The sequence below is a fragment of the Oryx dammah genome, unplaced genomic scaffold (genome assembly GCF_014754425.2).
Source record: "Oryx dammah isolate SB20612 unplaced genomic scaffold, SCBI_Odam_1.1 HiC_scaffold_23, whole genome shotgun sequence".
Lineage (NCBI taxonomy): Eukaryota > Metazoa > Chordata > Mammalia > Artiodactyla > Bovidae > Oryx > Oryx dammah.
This window is the reverse complement of record NW_024070207.1, coordinates 103,396,398-103,412,999: the sequence shown is the minus strand read 5'-3', so window position 1 is coordinate 103,412,999 and position 16,602 is coordinate 103,396,398. Positions and strand designations below refer to the sequence as shown.

General features: G+C 37.5%; 1 protein-coding gene across 12 annotated transcripts in view; it reads right to left on the bottom strand.

The window, feature by feature from the left end:
- DMD (dystrophin) overlaps positions 1-16,602 on the bottom strand; it is a 2,254,125-nt gene that overhangs the window by 14,820 nt on the left and 2,222,703 nt on the right. For all 12 annotated transcript variants that reach the window (XM_040266338.1, XM_040266336.1, XM_040266334.1 and 9 more), the window contains one exon: positions 1,571-1,663. In XM_040266338.1, the coding sequence (XP_040122272.1) occupies positions 1,571-1,663 (93 nt within the window). The remainder of the gene's footprint in view (positions 1-1,570; positions 1,664-16,602) is intronic.

Genomic DNA, 16,602 nt, shown 5'->3' with positions numbered 1-16,602 from the left:
TTGTGTGGTGATTTGAACGTCTGGGAGGGCTGTGTCCCCAGTTGACCAAAAGCACCTTGACGGCAAGAACTTGGCATTTCTCCTTTGGATCACTAACACCTCAGCTGGCGCACAGTAGGTGCTAGCGACAGGAGGCAGGATAAAGGTGAATGTGTTTGATTTCAGTCAGACCAGCATGCGGTCTTCCTGTTATGAATCAGGGCATCTAGGGAGACAGTGAAGGCAGGATGGAGAAGAGGCTGGCCAGGTGGGGGATAAGAAGGTGGGTGGAAGACACAAGAATTTTATCTCTTAAAATCAACACATCAGAGGCACTCAGCAGTGAAAAGATGGCTGGTGCAGACATTTAAAATTAGCTTCCCCTTACGGTTCCTTAGCAACGCTCTATCAGAATGTTATTGCTTTTAATGTGCATTGCACAATGCTCCCTCGCACATCAAATAGCTGGGAAATAGCCATTGTTAACTGACACTGAACAAAAAGATAGGAAAAACATAGGACTGCAAACACCCTCTTCATTGCCCTTATGGAGAGGAACAAATAGCCCCATTGTTTGTTGCCCTTCCCTCCTTGGCTGCCCATTAGGGGTGCCAATCACTGGCCACTGAGCCTTGTGCTTTCTCCCCTTGGCTTCTCTAGAATTTCCTTCTATTTGCTCACAGGTGACTGCTGCCATTATGTTTTTTTTAATTGAAGTATAACTGACATATGACATTATATTAGTATCAGGTGTACAACCTAGTGATTTGACATTTGTATGCATTGTGAAATGATCACCCTAATAGGTCTATGTACCATCTGTCACCATACAAAGTTACAGGTTTTTCTCTTGCGATGAGAATGCCTAAGATTTTCACTCTTAGCAATTTTCACATTTGCAATACAATATGTTTGACTCTTGTCCACATGCTGTCTGCCATTCTTTTTATTCACTGAAGGGGGAGTGGGTCAGTGACTTTGTTTTATGTTAGGGCAATGAACTAAGAAAAATAGTTCAAGACACGAATGCCTTTCTTTGTGAAAACTGTATTCTATCTAAAGGAGTAGAAAAAAAAAACTAGTACATATATATTTAACTGTACTTACATTTAAATGAAGGGGTAAGATACAGTTTTAAAATATACATAAAGGGCATCAGATTGCAAGCTCAAGTGCCCACCACTACTGTACACTAGGCATATTCTGCACATTACTGTATCATGTGGTAGCTGTATGTCTCTGGTAAAGGCACCATCAAGGCATTAATTTCCTCATCTATAAATCTCCCTTAATAATTGCTCCGTAGTAAAAGCTATCTCATAATTAACTCTTCAGACCAACGTGCCAAGCAAGGAAGACACCTTATAAATGTTAAGTTAGTATTCTTATTTCTGGAAACAGGTTATTTGAATTCAAAACCCTCCAAGTCAGAAGTTAACATTTGAAAAGAAATTCTTCTCACAATGATCCCAAATTGGCATTCTGTCAGCACTTGTTTATGTTAACATGGAAACTACACATACCAGTTATGTATGGCAGTGAGTAGTCTACTTCCGGTAAGTCTGAGTGACTTCCGAGTCCTGGCACTTACCTCTGGAACTAGGGAAGGAGTTGTTGAGTTGCTCCATCACTTCCTCTAACCCTGTGCTTGAGTCCTGGGGAGGACTGAGAAGGTCTTCCTCGCCTAAATGAAAGCAAACATAAATAATGCCAAATTACACTTTAGGAAAAAAAAACAGTGAGACTAGAGAAAAGGTTCATGATAGCATTTTAAAATCCATCATAAATTCTTTGCCACTTGTTCATAAATAACAGAAATAAAAATAACCCCTCAAGCTTACTAATTAGGGAGCAGTTCCTTCAAGGGAAGAAGAATTCATGCAGGGATTTATGTACATCATTATCTTTGGAAAAGAAAACTGTGTACCTGCTTAGAAGTTAAGGTAAAGTTGCCGTAAGTTCCTTATGCCCCATTAACAAATATGAAATGCTGTTCTTTGTAATAAAAAAGGATTAGTGCATACTTGCAGTGTGTCTCTTCAACACAAAAGAAGAATGTGACATTTTGAATTCACTGTATGAATGCAAGGAGTGGAGACATTGATGTATTTTTTCCACTCTTTCCTTTGACATTTAACAAAAAAAATACAAACAAAATTCAAGTACCTTTGAAGTCCAGTTTAATAGGGAGAAATAAGAGTTTCATGTGACCTATAAAGGTAATGAAATATTGGTATTTTAAGGACTGTACATATGGAAATACTAGGAAGTTATGTTCCTTTCCCCTTTGTTACATGGGGTTACTTCATAATTATGTTTTTGGAGGCTTACAAAGGGAAACTTATTTTTAATTTTTGAGAATTTGTTTCTGTGAAGAGATAAAGATGTGGAAGGAAAGGAGGTTAGGCATGGATGGTCTTCTGGGGATGGGAGTCTCCTTGTAGAGTTTGTTGATCCGTGTTTCTACTTTTTATTGATGTGTCAAGGAAATACACCTCAAATAGCATTTGCAGTAAGCAGAAATTTCTTAAGAGCAAACAAAATTATTTTGAACTTTGAAGGTCTCTGAAAGTCATTTTTCATAACATTCAATCTTCCAACTGTGAAAATTACGTGTTTTTGAGTTCTGTTTGTTCAGTACATTGTCACTTTCATTTAAAACAAGACCTTGTTTCAGCAAATCAACAATAATGGACACACTTAAGGACAACCTCAGGTTCACATCTGACTTTAAAAGGGAGCCAGTGATGTAATGACTTAAATATGCTTGTCATTTCCTTTGGTCTATGCCACTTGGAATTTCATCTCTGATTATAACCCTGCATTTATTACCAAGTTTTCGCCTTTTCTTCCTTAAAGCAGAAGCTGAAAGAATCATTGGCAATGCTCACCATTGAGATAAAATCATATGCAAGGTGAATGTGAGGCTGTATACCATTATTAGAAAGGAGGGCTAAGGACCTGGGAGAGATAAAAACCTCTCTGATTCGGTGAGTCTCCTGGTAACATACCATAGAAAACCTCTTTGAAGTACTAAGGACAGAAAATGATTGCTAAAGAATTCAGGTCATAAGGTGGAAGGAAGTTAGAATATTTATCCATCCACACGCACAAACTACTTGCTCATATCCATGCCTTTAAAAATCAAAGAATGAAATTCAGCATCTGTAGTTTCTTCTTGCCTGTGCTTTTAGACTACCATCATCTGAAAAAGATGGAATGAATGAAATATCGCCAGAAGGAACAGGATGCTGACAGCTGCAGGGTTGATTACATCTCTTGGTTCCATTACCAATTGCAAAATTTTGCTGATTTGGGGAATATAAGGCATTTTTCATGGCATCAAGTCAACTTTAGTGATTGTACATATTACAGAATAAGTTGGAACCAACAGAGACACTCATGAGCAGCTATGTTAATATTTCTGACAGTTTAATTACCTCACGCTGGAGCTCTAGGAACTCCACTGGACTGTGATTAAGGTTTACGTGCAGTTCAATGAAGTGACTGACATTCTTTTCCCTGAATTACTTCAAGGATCAAAAAATAGTATAAACCTAATGATGTCAACCAGTCATAACTATCATCTACGAGTCTCAAAGGTATGTGTCTGAGTAGGAATGTAAACTTGGCTTCTTGGTTGCAGTGGAAATTTTCATGGCAGTGATCAATGTGTCTATTCAAACAGTTTTTGAAGGCCTATTACGTCCTAGGTGTAAACATAAACAAGTAAAATATAATCTGTTCTTAAGATTTTCACAGGAAGCAGAAACTCCTTTGGGTTTCACTAATCTCCTTTAAGAATCAAAATCAGAATTATATATATGCATGAGCAGAGGTGAATCAACCACCGAAAAATACTTATAGCCTAATATTTTCTGTCAGATTATACTGGAAAAGTGAAAACAGCTAAATGACACCTGAAATTAAACTAATGCCACTGGACTATTCAACACTGAGCCAGATTTTAAATGTTAAAAAAAATTCAAACAGATTTATTTATAAATTCAAATGTTTCTCAAAAGCCAACTATGTAGCAGGCAACTGCTCTGTGCAGCAGTCACTGACCTTTTTGGCACCAGCAACTGATCTCGTGGAGGACTTTTCCACAGACCAGGGTGGGCGCGATGGTATCTACATGATTCAAGCACATGACATTTATTGTGCACTTTATTTCTAGTTTTATTACATCAGCTCCACCTCATATCATCAGGCAAGAGATCCTGGAGGTTGGGGATCCTGGGTTCTGAGTACTGGGATTATAGCAATACACAACTAAAAAGCTTGGTCTCCATGGAGACATTCTTATGGAGGAATACAGGCCTCAGAAAAGAGGGAAGGGCAGTGAGGAAGACTCTGCAGAAAGGGGAGTCTAAGAAGTCCTCATTAATAAGGGGCAGGTGAGCTAAAGTGTTAGGGACTTAAAGGTCTGTAGTTACTAGAAAGAAGACTTAGAGTAATGTAGGTAATGGAAGGAAGAGTGCATCAGACAGAGAATAGCAAGTGCAGATACTCTGAGGGGAGAGTGTGATTGGCTTGTTCCAAGAAGACCAGGAAGTTGACTATGGCATACAAAGTAAAGTGACCAAGTATTAGAGGGCACATGCTTCCCTGGCCCAGGAATTTGGACATGGTCATATGCCCTGCTTTGCCCAATGGAATTTTAGCAGATATGACATAAGCAGAAGCTTGTAATGTCCTTGGGTGATTGGGCTTGCTTTCTTGTGCTTATGTGCCATTAGAAGTACAGAATCCAGTGGTTTGCTGACCCAAGGAGGATGAAAGACATGTCAAACAGACTTGACCACAACCCACAACTAGGAGTTGTGCTAGTTGAGCTCCAGCACAACTCCAGTCAACCAACAGATGCATGAATGACAAATACGTACCTTGAGAATTTTGTGACTATTTTGTTACATAGCAATAGCTGACTGGTATACTCTGTTTTAATGGACTGAACCAGCAAGATACCAATGTTTACAGATTATTTTAATCATATGCTGACATGTAGCTATAATATTATGTGAAAGTGTTAGGCACTCAGTTATGTCCGGCTCTTTGTGACCCCATGGAGTGCAGCCCACCAGGCTCCTCTATCCCTGGAATTCTCCAGGCAAGAATACTGGAGTGGGTAGCCATTCCCTTCTCCAGGGGATCTTCCCAACCTAGGGATCGAACCTGGGTCTCCTGCATTGCAGGCAGATTCTTTATGGTCTGAGCCACCAATATTACAGGCAAGTCCAAAATGTTCCTGACTCCAACAACAATACTAGGAACCATAAACCTCCTCCCACCAAAACAATCCTCATTTGTTCAACAAGAAAACATTTATTGAGTCCCAACTGGGTACACTGGGAACTTGGCCAGACGTCATCCCCACTTCACCAATGCATTGCCTGCTAAAATAGCACTGCCAATGGTTAAGGGATTTCTAACTTAGTTAATTGCAATTCTTCAGCATTAATACTTCAATTTTCCAATCCAAGGTAATTCCCACAGATGTCCATAAAAATCCTTTTTGCATTATTAGTCCTACTTTTCACGGTTTATCTGAAGTTGGTTCAAAGAAATGACAGAAACATTTAAAAAAGATAAATGTTTCAAAATAAGGAAAGACATAGTCAAAGTTCAAACAGCACTCTGATATAGTATAATATGCTAGACACTGCTGAAGTGAAGAGAAAAGGAGATGGCTCAATTAAGTCTGAGATAAAAGAAATGAAATCGTATGCTTCAAGTCTCCTGAAATTCACCATGGTTTTAGGCTTTTTTGAAAGGAAGAGATCCCATCTATCTGATTTGCCTGTCAATTCAAATGATAATTTTACTTGCTTAAAAAGTGACTTTAGCCAGAAGCGGTGCAGCTGAGACACAAGAATCCTTACACCCATTATTCTCTTTACACCCAAGTGAACTACTGCTGTTTTCTCTTCATATAAAAGGAAGCTATGTAAAGTGAAAGTGAAAGTCGCTCAGTTGTGTCTGACTCTTTGTGACCCCATGGGGTATACAGTCCATGGAATTCTCTAGGCCAGAATACTGGAGTGGGTAGCCATTCCCTTCTCCAGGGGATCTTTCCAACCCAGGAATCAAACTCAGGTCTCCTGCATTGCAGGCAGATTCTTTACCAGCTGAGCTACCAGGGAAGCCTAAGAAACTGGAGTGGGTAGCCTATCCCTTCTCCAGGGTATTTTCCCGACCCAGGAATCGAACTGGGGTTTCCAGCAATGGAGGCAGATTCTTTACCAACTGAACTACCAGGGAAGCCCATTAGAACATTATTTTCTCTTAAAAAAGGTGACTGTGTATAAGCAAATATACCCACCATTATTTTTCTTTGGATTACTTATTTAAACCACACACTCTATTTTAACTAATTTCTAATTGGATATGTTGTCCCTGCCTTTTTCTAGTTTTTCTTAAGAAAAAAAAAGTTTTCTCCTGTACCTGATATTTGCCTTCAATGACTTTTTGAAATCATGATCTAGGAGAGACGATAGATGGCTTTTTGTGGTTGTTCTTTGGTCAGTAAGTCTTATCTGATTCTTTGTGACCCTATGGACAGGCTCCCCTGTCCATTGAATTTCCCAGGCAAGAATACTGGAGTGGGTTGCTATTTCCTTCTCCAGGGGATCTTCCCGACCCAGGGATCAAACCTGCGTCTCTTGTGTTGGCAGGCAGGTTCTTTACCACTGAGCCACCAGGAAAGCTCGGGATGGTATCAATTCTACATAAATATACTGGGTTTAAGTTTTCTAATACATTAATGGTATACAGTGATGATGCTGGTTTGTGTTGAATGGTGATGAAAGATACTGAAATTAGTAGCTATTATTCATTTCTTATTTCTATTAAGATCTAATTGATATATAATATTTTATTAATTTCAGATGGACAACATGATTCTTTGAAATATGTATATACTATGAATTACTACAGTAAGTTAACATTCATCACCATAGTTATAAATCTTAACCGCATGTACACCCGTGGTGGATTCATGTCAATGTATGGCAAAACCAATACAGAATTGTAAAGTAAAATAAAAAATAAATTAAAAAAAAGTTTTCATCACAAGAATAAAAGATTTAATCTCTTAGCAACTTAAAAAAATTGAAATATAGTCGATTTACAATGTTGTGTTAGTTTCAGGTGTACAGCAAGGGGACTCATATATATATATTTCTTTTTCATATTCTTTTCCATTATAGGTAATTACAAGGTATTGAATATATTTCCCTGCGCTTAAAGTAAGACCCTGCTGTTTATATATTTTATATATAGTAGTGTGTATCTGTTACTCCCATACTACTAATTTATTCCCTTTCCCCTTTGGTAATCGTTTGTTTTCTTTGTCTGTGATTCTATTTGTTCTGCAAATAAAGTTAATTTGTATCATTCTTTAGATTCCACATATAAGTGACATCATATAGTATCTATCTTTCTCTGATTTATTTTACTTAGTATGATCATCTCTAGGTCTATCCATGCTGTCGCACAACTTTCAAATATACAATACAGTATCATTAACTGTAATCCCCATGCTGTACGTTATAGCTCATGCAGGACTAATTTATAACTGGAAGTTTGTACTTTTTGACCACTTTTTCCCACCCCCCTGCATATGGCAACCACCAATCTGTTCTCTGCACCATTTTACATTTGCACTAAGACTGTGCACAAGGGTTCCCTTTACATCTTCACCAGGAGTTACATTTTCTCTCTTTGATAACGGCCATTCTAACAGAGGTAAGGTGATATCTCATGGTTCTGATTTGCATTTCCCTGATGACTCATGACGTTCACCACCTTTTCATGTACCTGCTGGCCATTGGTATATCTTCTTTGGTAAAATGTCTGATCTTCTGCCCATTTTTCAGATTGTTGGTTCTTTTGAGTTCTTTACAAAATCTGAATATTCTCCTTATAAGATATAGGATTTGCAAATATTTTCTCCCATTCTGTAGGTTGCATTTTCATTTTCCTGAAATGCATTTTCATTTTCAATTTCCTGTTCACTGTACAGGAGCTTTTTATTTGATGTAGTCATTTTATTTTTGTTTTTCTTGCCTTTATGTTTGGTGTCAACTCAAAAAGTCATTGCCAAGATATATCATAGACCTTACCGCCCATGTTTTCTTCTAGGATTTTCATGGTTTCAGGTCTTACAGTAAGTTTTTAATCCATTTTGAATTGATTTTCATGTATGGTGTAAGACAGTGGTCCAGTTTCAGTCTTTGGAATGTGGCTGTGCAGTTTTTCCATACCATTTTCTGACGAGACTCTTCTTTTCCTATCATATGTTTTTAGCTCCTTTGTTGTAAATTAATTCCCCATATGTATGAGGGTTATTTATGGGCCCTCTGATCTGTTAATCTGTATATCTGTCATTATGCCAATACCTCATCATTTTTACTTCTGTGCCTTTGTAATACAGTTTGAAATCAGGCAACATGAGGCCGCCTGCTTTGCTCTTTTTTTTCCTTAAGACTGCTTTGGCTATTTAGGTTCTTTTTTGTGGTTCCATACAAATTTTTGGATTTTTCATTCTCTTTACATGGAAAATGCCATGAAACTTTGATAGAAATTGCCTTGAATCTGTAGATTGCAATGGTAGTTTTTAACAACAGCTATTCTTTCAATCCATGAGCATGAAGTATCTTTCTATTTATTTATGTTTTCTTCAATTTCTTTCATCTTTGTCTTACAGCTTTTAGTGTACAGGTTTTTCACTGCCTTAAATTTATTCCAAGGTATTTTATTCTTTTAGATGCAATTATAAATGGGATTATTTTATTTCTCTTTCTCATAGTTTGTTATTAACGTGTAAAAATGCAACAGATTTTTGTATATTGAGTTTTTATCCTGCAATTTTACTAAATTTATTGAGTTCTAACCGTTACTTGGTAGGGCCTTTCAGGTTTTCTTATATATATTATGATGTCATTTGCAAATACAGATAAATTTACTACTTTCTTTCTGATTTGTGTGCCTTTGATTCTTTTTCTTGCCTAATTATGCTGGCTAGGACTTTCAGCATTATGTTGAACAAAAGCAGCAAGAGTAGGCATCCTTGCTTCTGATGTTAGTGGAAAACCTTTCAGCTTTCACCACTGAATATCCTATCTTTCAGCATCCTATCTTTTTGCCTTTTCACACTGTTCATGGGGTTCTCAAGGCAAGAATACTGAAGTGGTTTGCCATTCCCTTCTCCAGTGGACCACATTTTGTCAGAACTCTCCACCATGACCTGTTCATCTTGGTTGGCCCTACACGGCATGGCTCATAGTTTCACTGAGTTAGACAAGGCTGTGGTCCATTTCCTGGGCCCTGATGTTAGCTGTGGGCTTGTCATACATGGCCTTTATTATGTTGACATGCATGCCCTCTATACCCATTTTGTTAAGAATTTTTATCATGAACGGATGCTGAATTTTGTCAAATGCTTTTCCTTCACCTGTTGGGATAAGCATGTGATTTTTATCTTTCATTAATGGGGTATATCATATTTATTGATTTGTATATATTGAACTGGGCTTCCCAGGTGGCTCAGTGGTAAAAAATCTGCTTACTGATACAGAAGATGCGGGTTTGATCCCTAGGTCAGGAAGATCCCCTAGAGAAGGAAATGGCAACCCACTCCAGTATGGTTGCCTGGGAAATTCCATGGACAGAGGAGCCTGGTGGGCTATAGACCATGGGATCGCAGAGTCGGATATGACTAAGCGACTAAACACATACACACACACTGAACCATCCTTGCAACACAGGGATAAATCCCCCTTGTTTATGGTGTATGATCCTTTTAATGTATTGTTGCATTTGGTTTGCTAATATTTTCTGGAGAAATTTTGCATCTGTATTCATCAAATACTGGTCTATAGTTTTGTTGTAGTGTCCTTATCTGTCTTTAGTATCAAAGTAATGCTGGCCTTGTAAAATAATTTAGGGGTGTAGTCTCAAATTTTTTTAAGTGTTTGAGAAGGATTGGTATTAATTCTTTGTGTTTGGTAGAAATCACCAGAGAAACCATCTGATTGTGGGCTTTTTTGGGGGGGAACTTTTGTTTATAGATTCAATCTCCTTTCTCATTGTTGGTCTGTTCAGATTTTGTTTCTTCATGATTCAGTCTTGGTAGGTTGCATGTTTCTAGGTATTTATCCTTTTCTTCTAGATTATCCAATTTGTTTCCATATAATTATTAATAGTTCTGTGATCTTTTGTATTTCTGGTTTAAGTTATAATATCTCTTCTTACATTTCTGATTTTATATTTGAGTTCTTTTTTTTTTAGTTTGTCTAAAGGTTTGTCATTTTCATTTAGCTTTTCAAAAAAGAACTAAAAACAAGCTTTTAGTTTCAGTGATATTTTCCATTATCTTTTTCATCTCTCTTTATTTCTGTCCTAATCTTTCTTTCCTTCTGTTAACTTTGGATGTTGTTTGTTCTTCTTTTTCTAGTTCCCTGAGGTGTAAAGTCAGGTTGTTTGTTTGAGATTTTTCTTGTTTCTTCTTGCAGGCATTTATTATTACAAACTTCCCTCTCATAACTGCTTTGTTGCATCCCATAACTTTTATATATTGTATTTGCATTTGTCTCAAGGTATTTTTTATTTCTCTTCTGATTTCTTCCTCAATCCATTTGTAGTTTCAGTGGTGTGTTATTAAATATTCACACATTTGTGAATTTCCGGTTTTCTTCTTGAAATTGGTTTTTGGTTTTTATTATATTATTGTCAAAAAGATGCTGGATATGGTTTCAGTCTTAAATTTATTGAGACTTGTTTTATGGTATAAGATATGATGTATCCTAGAGAATGTTGCCGCCTAGAAAACATTCCATGTGCACTTGAGAAGAATGTACTCTGCTGCATTTGGAAGGAATGTTCTCTAACCGCTCATCTGATCTAATGTATAGTCCCATGCTTCCTTATTGATTTTCTGCCTGGGTAACCTATCCACTGATATTAAGTGAGGTATGGTTAAATCCCCTACTATTACTGTACTGGTATCTATTTTTCCCTTCAGGTCTGTTAATATTTGCCTTATATTCACCATGTTGGGTGAAATAAATATTTACAAATGTTATAGGTCTGATTGGACTGACCTCTTTATCATTATGTAATGCCCTTTTTTGTCTCTTATTTTAGTTGTTTCAAAGTCTATTTGATATAAGTAAAGCTATCCCAGGTTTCTTTTGGCTTTTATTTCTGTGAAATATCTTTTTCCATCCCTTTAATCTCTGTGTCTTTACATCTTTTTAAAAGATTTTTTTTTTGATGAGGGCTATCTTTAAAGTTTTTATTGAATTTGTCACAATATTGTTTCCATTTTATGTTTTGTTTTTTTGGCTGTGAAGCATGGCAGATCTTAGCTACCCGACCAGGGGTTGAACCCATACCTCTTGCATTGGAAGGTAAAGTCCTAACCACTGGACTACCAGGGAAGTCCTTTTGTATGTCTTTACATCTGAAGTGAGTTTTTTAATAGGCACCCTACCCTGGTGGCTCAGACGGTAAAGTGTCTGCCTACAATGCAGGAGACCCGGGTTCCATCCCTGGGTCAGGAAGATCCCTTGGAGAAGGAAATGGCAACCCACTCCAGTATTCTTGCCTGGAAAATCCCATGGACGGAGGAGCTTGGTTGGCTACTGTCCATGGGGTTGCAAAGAGTCGGACACGACTGAGCGACTTCACTATCTATAGCAAGGTCTTATTTTCTGCTGTTTCTGTCAGAAAGGGCTTCTATTAAATTTTATTTAAATTTCAAAGTTACAGAAAAATTCTAAGAATAGTAAGATAGTCTCCTGTATACCATTTACCTTGATTCACCAAGTGTTAATATGTTGCCACATTTGCTTTGCTTCTTTCTCTAAGTACATAGATTTGTTATTGTTGTTATTACTATTACTGACCCATTTTCATTCCAATGTAAGGTTCAGGCCCCTTTATTCCTAAGTACTTTATCATTATCTCTTTGAACTCTTATTTTATGGAACCACACTGGCACTATATTATCATCTAGTGTGTAAACTATATTTAAATCTCGCGAATTGCCTTTATAATATCCTTTATAACTATAACCAAATATATGTGTGTGTAACATATATACTTATATATTTTTTCTCTGATACAGGTTCATGTATTGCATTTCTTTGTCACATGTCTTTTCTTTCTCCTTTTTTTGGGGGGGGGAGTATAGTTGATTTACAGTGTTGTGCTAACTTTCTGCTGTATGGTAAAACGATTCATATTATACATAATATTATACATATGTATACATAATATACATAATATTATACATATTATACATATACTTTTTTAATATTCTTTCCCAATATGGTTTTTCATAGTATACTAATTATAGTTCTCTGTGCCCTACAGTAGGACTTTGTTTATCCATTCCATGTATAAGAGTTTATATCTGCTAACCCGAATCTCCTCTCCCTTGGCAATCACCAGTTTATTCCCTGTGTCTTCATTTGTGTCATATTTTAGATTCCACATACAAGTGATACCATATGGTATTTACTTCACTTAGTATAATAATCTAGAGTTACATCCACATTGCTGCAAATGACATTATTTTGTTCTTTTTTAGGGTTGGGTAGTATTCCAATGTCAGAGAAGGCAATGGCACTCCACTCCAGTACTCTTGCCTGGAAAATCTCATGGGCAGAGGAGCCTGGTGGGCTGTAGTCCATGGGGTCGCAAAGAGTTGGACACAACTGAGTGACTTCCCTTTCACTTTTCACTTTCATGCATTGGAGAAGGAAATGGCAACCCACTCCAGTGTTCTTGCCTGGAGAATCCCAGGGACGGGGGAGCCTGGTGGGCTGCCGTCTATGGGGTTGCACAGAGTTGGACACAACTGAGGTGACTTAGCAGCAGCAGCAGTATTCCAATGTATATATGTACCAACATCTTCTTTATTCATTCCTCTGCTGATGGACATTTAGGTCGCTTAACTGTCTTGGCTATTATGAATAGTGCTGCTGTGAACATAGGGGTGCATGTATCTCTTTGGATTAGAGTTTTGTCTGGATATGTGCCTAGGATTGGGATTGCTCAGTCATGTGGTCATACTATTTTTAGTTTTCTGACGAACCTCTATACTGTTTTCCATAGTGCCTTCACCAGCTTACATTACAACAACAGTGTAGGCATGTTGCCTTTCCTCCACATCTTCTCTGGCATTTGTTATTTGTAGAGTTTTAATATGGCCATTCTGACCAGTGTGAGGTGATACCTCATGTAGTCTTGATTTGCATTTCTCTGATAATTAGTGATGCTGAGCATCTTTTCATGTGGCTATTGGCCATTTATATTTTCTTCTTTGGAGAAATGTCTATTTAGGTCTTCTGCCCATTTTTCAATTGGGTTGTTTATTTTTATTTTTTATTTTTTGCTGTTGAGTTATATGAGCTATTTGTATATTTTGGAAATTAGGCCCTTATTGGCTGTATCATTTGCAAATAGCATCTCCCATTCCGTAGGCTGTCTTTTCATTTTGCTTATGGTTTCCTTTGCTGTGCAAAAGTTTTTAAGTTTGATTAGGTTCCATTTCTTTATTTCTATTGCCTTGGGAGACTGTAAGTCTTGCTTTTCAGCCATTTAGCCACTCTTATATTGTGATTGGGGGATTTAGTCCACTTAAAGTAATTTTTGATAGGTATGTACTTACTGCCAGTTAAAAGATTGTTTTCTGTCTTGCAGTTCCTCTTTGCCTTTCTTCTCACTCTCTTTCTCTGTGATTTGATGACTGATTGTAGTGTCATGCTTAGAGTTCTTCCTATCATTTGTATATAGGTTTCTGCTTTGTAGTTTCCATGAGGTTTAGATGAAACATAAGTCTATTTTAAGATGATAATAACAAAAGTTCAAATACATTCTAAAGCTCTACATTTTCACTCTCCTCCCTATGTTATGTTCTTGGTGTCACAATTTACATGTTTTGTGTATCCATTAACAAATTACTTTGGTAACAGTTACTTTTATCACTCTTGTCTTTTAACCTTCCTACTGAATGTACAAGCGATTAGCCTATCATTATTATAACATTTGATTATTCTGAATTTAATTATATTCTTACCTTGTGAGACTTCCATGTTTTCCTGTTACTAATTATGACCTTCCATTCAAAGAAGTCTCTTGTACATTTCTTCTAAGGCTGGTCTAGTGGTGCTGTTTTCCTTCAGCTTTTGCTTGTCTGGATAACTCTTTCCCTTCCCCTCAATTCTTATGGACAACTTTGCTGGATAGAGTATTCTGCTTGGCAGTTGTGTTTTTTTTTTTTTAATACTTTGAATATATCATGAAACTCCCTTCTGTCCTGTCAAGTTTCTGTTGAAAAATCTGCTGATGGATTTATGGGGTTCCCTTGTATGTAAGAAGTTGTTTTTTTCTTGTTGCTTTTAAGACTTTCTCATTGTCTTTAACATTTGACAGTTTAATTATGATGTGTCTTGGTGTGGGAACTGTCCAGGTTTCCCGACAGTATGTCTCCTTCCTCAGGCTAAGAAAGTTTTCTGCTCCTTTCTCTCTTTTCCTTCCATGACTCTATGTTAGGAATATTTGTTTTGTCTGCTTGATGGTGTACAACAAGTTCCTTAAGCTATCTTCTCTTTATCTTTAATTTTTTATTGAAATATAGTTGACTGACGATGTTGTGTTAGTTTCAGATGTACAGCAAAGTGATTGAGTTATATATACAAATATTCTTTTTTATATCCATCTCTTCCATGATAGGTTGTTACAGAGTATTGATAAGAGTTCCCTGTGCTATAGAGTAAGTCCTTGTTGATCATCTATTTTATATATAGTAGCGTGTATATGTTAATCCCCAACTCCTAATTTATCTCTTCTCTCTTTAGTAACCATATAGCTACTTAAAAACTTGGTGTATAATGGATGAATTCCACTGCCCTCTTTGAATTTGCTCATCTTTTATTCCCAATTCACCTAGTCTGCTGCTGAATGCCTCTATTGTATTTATCAGTTCTGTTACTGTATTCATTGCTTTGTCATTTATATTTTCTGTCTTTGTTGGAATTCTCACTTCGTTTGTGCATTGTTTTCCTGACCTTGATGGGCGTCTCTGTGACTGCTGTTTTGAAATCTTTATTTGGAAAACACTTATCTCAATTTCTTTTAAGGTCATTTTTGAGGTTTTAGCTTGTTCTTTTCTTTGGAACATATTTCTCTTCTTTTTCCCTTTGCCTTGTCCCTTTCTGTTGGCTTCTATGCATTAGCTACAAGTTGCCCCTCCCATCTTGAAGGGGTGATCTCAGGTAGGAGATGAGCCTTATTTTTCAGCTCTGCCCTACCTCTTGATCATCTCTGAAACTCTCGTGATTGTCCAAGGAGGTTTTTTTTGTTCTTAGTGCCTCTGTAGTTGAGGGTGTGCCCAGACCTGTCAGTGTTCCAACGGGGAGGAGGATTTCAGTCAGCACTTAGATGCAAGATGAGTGGAAGACTGAGCCTCCGGCAACAGCTTTTAAAGTATGTAAACAGATCTTTTTTAGCGAAAGACTGGGAGACGTAAATTTCTGTATGCTCCCTCTGCACTGAGCTCTGGGAAGATAGCTAGCTATTTAAAAACTGCTGTTTTTTTTTTTTTTTTCTTTTGGTATGCTACCATTTCACTGAGCTGTGAACATAACCCCCCACTGACTACCAGAACAGCAGATATGTGCACAAGCTCCTTTATGGGAGACACCAATGACCTGGAGCAAGGCAGGAAGGGTGAGATGGCACTAGCTGGCCTACATCATCTCTGGAGAGTATGGAAGTCAGTCCCTGGAGTGTTATATTAGAAGCCTGCCTCTTCAGGCTGAGGCTTTTAAGATATAAACAAATGAGCCTCTTTCATGGAAACACTGGGTGCATTCCAGCCTATTGTCTTTATGCTGTGCAGTTGGACAGGGGCAGTGTTAGGCATGGTGAGTCCCCATGAGCCGTGTAAGTACCATCTCTCTGATCACTCTGGCTTTCTGGACTTCATGGATGTTAGATGTTTGGGGAGTCCATCTCTCAGGTAGAAGGACATATTAAGAGTTGGGGCCAAACCTTTACTACTCAGAGAGAAGCTAATAGTTGTATTTCCTTCCTGGTTGTGTGTCACCATGACCGGGATAGGGTTCACAGCAAGACTGTGGCTCAGACACTCCTATGTTGTTTTAAATTAGTTTCTATTGGAGTAGAGTTGTGTTACAATGTTCTTAGCTTCAGGTATACAGAAAAGTGAATCAGTTATATAGCCATCCACTCTTTTTTAGATTCTTTTCCCACATAGGTCATTCCAGAGTACTGAGTAGAATTCCCTGTGCTATACAGTAAGTCCTTATTATCTGTTTTATATACAGTAGTGTGTATATGTCAGTCCCAATCTCCCAACTCCCTGGTAACCATTAGGTTTGTTTTCTACATCTCCTACGTGCTGGATGTGGGCTTTTTTGTTTGTCCAGTGTTTATGTACAGGATTCATTCAGCTATTTCCTAAATGTCTTTGAGAGGGAAGTACTCAGTGTGTAGTTGGTGTGGATTCCATGTTTGTATGCAAGGAGGGAAGTTCAGGATCTTATATTGTCATCTTGATCCAGAAACTCCAGTGAACCTTCCTCAGTG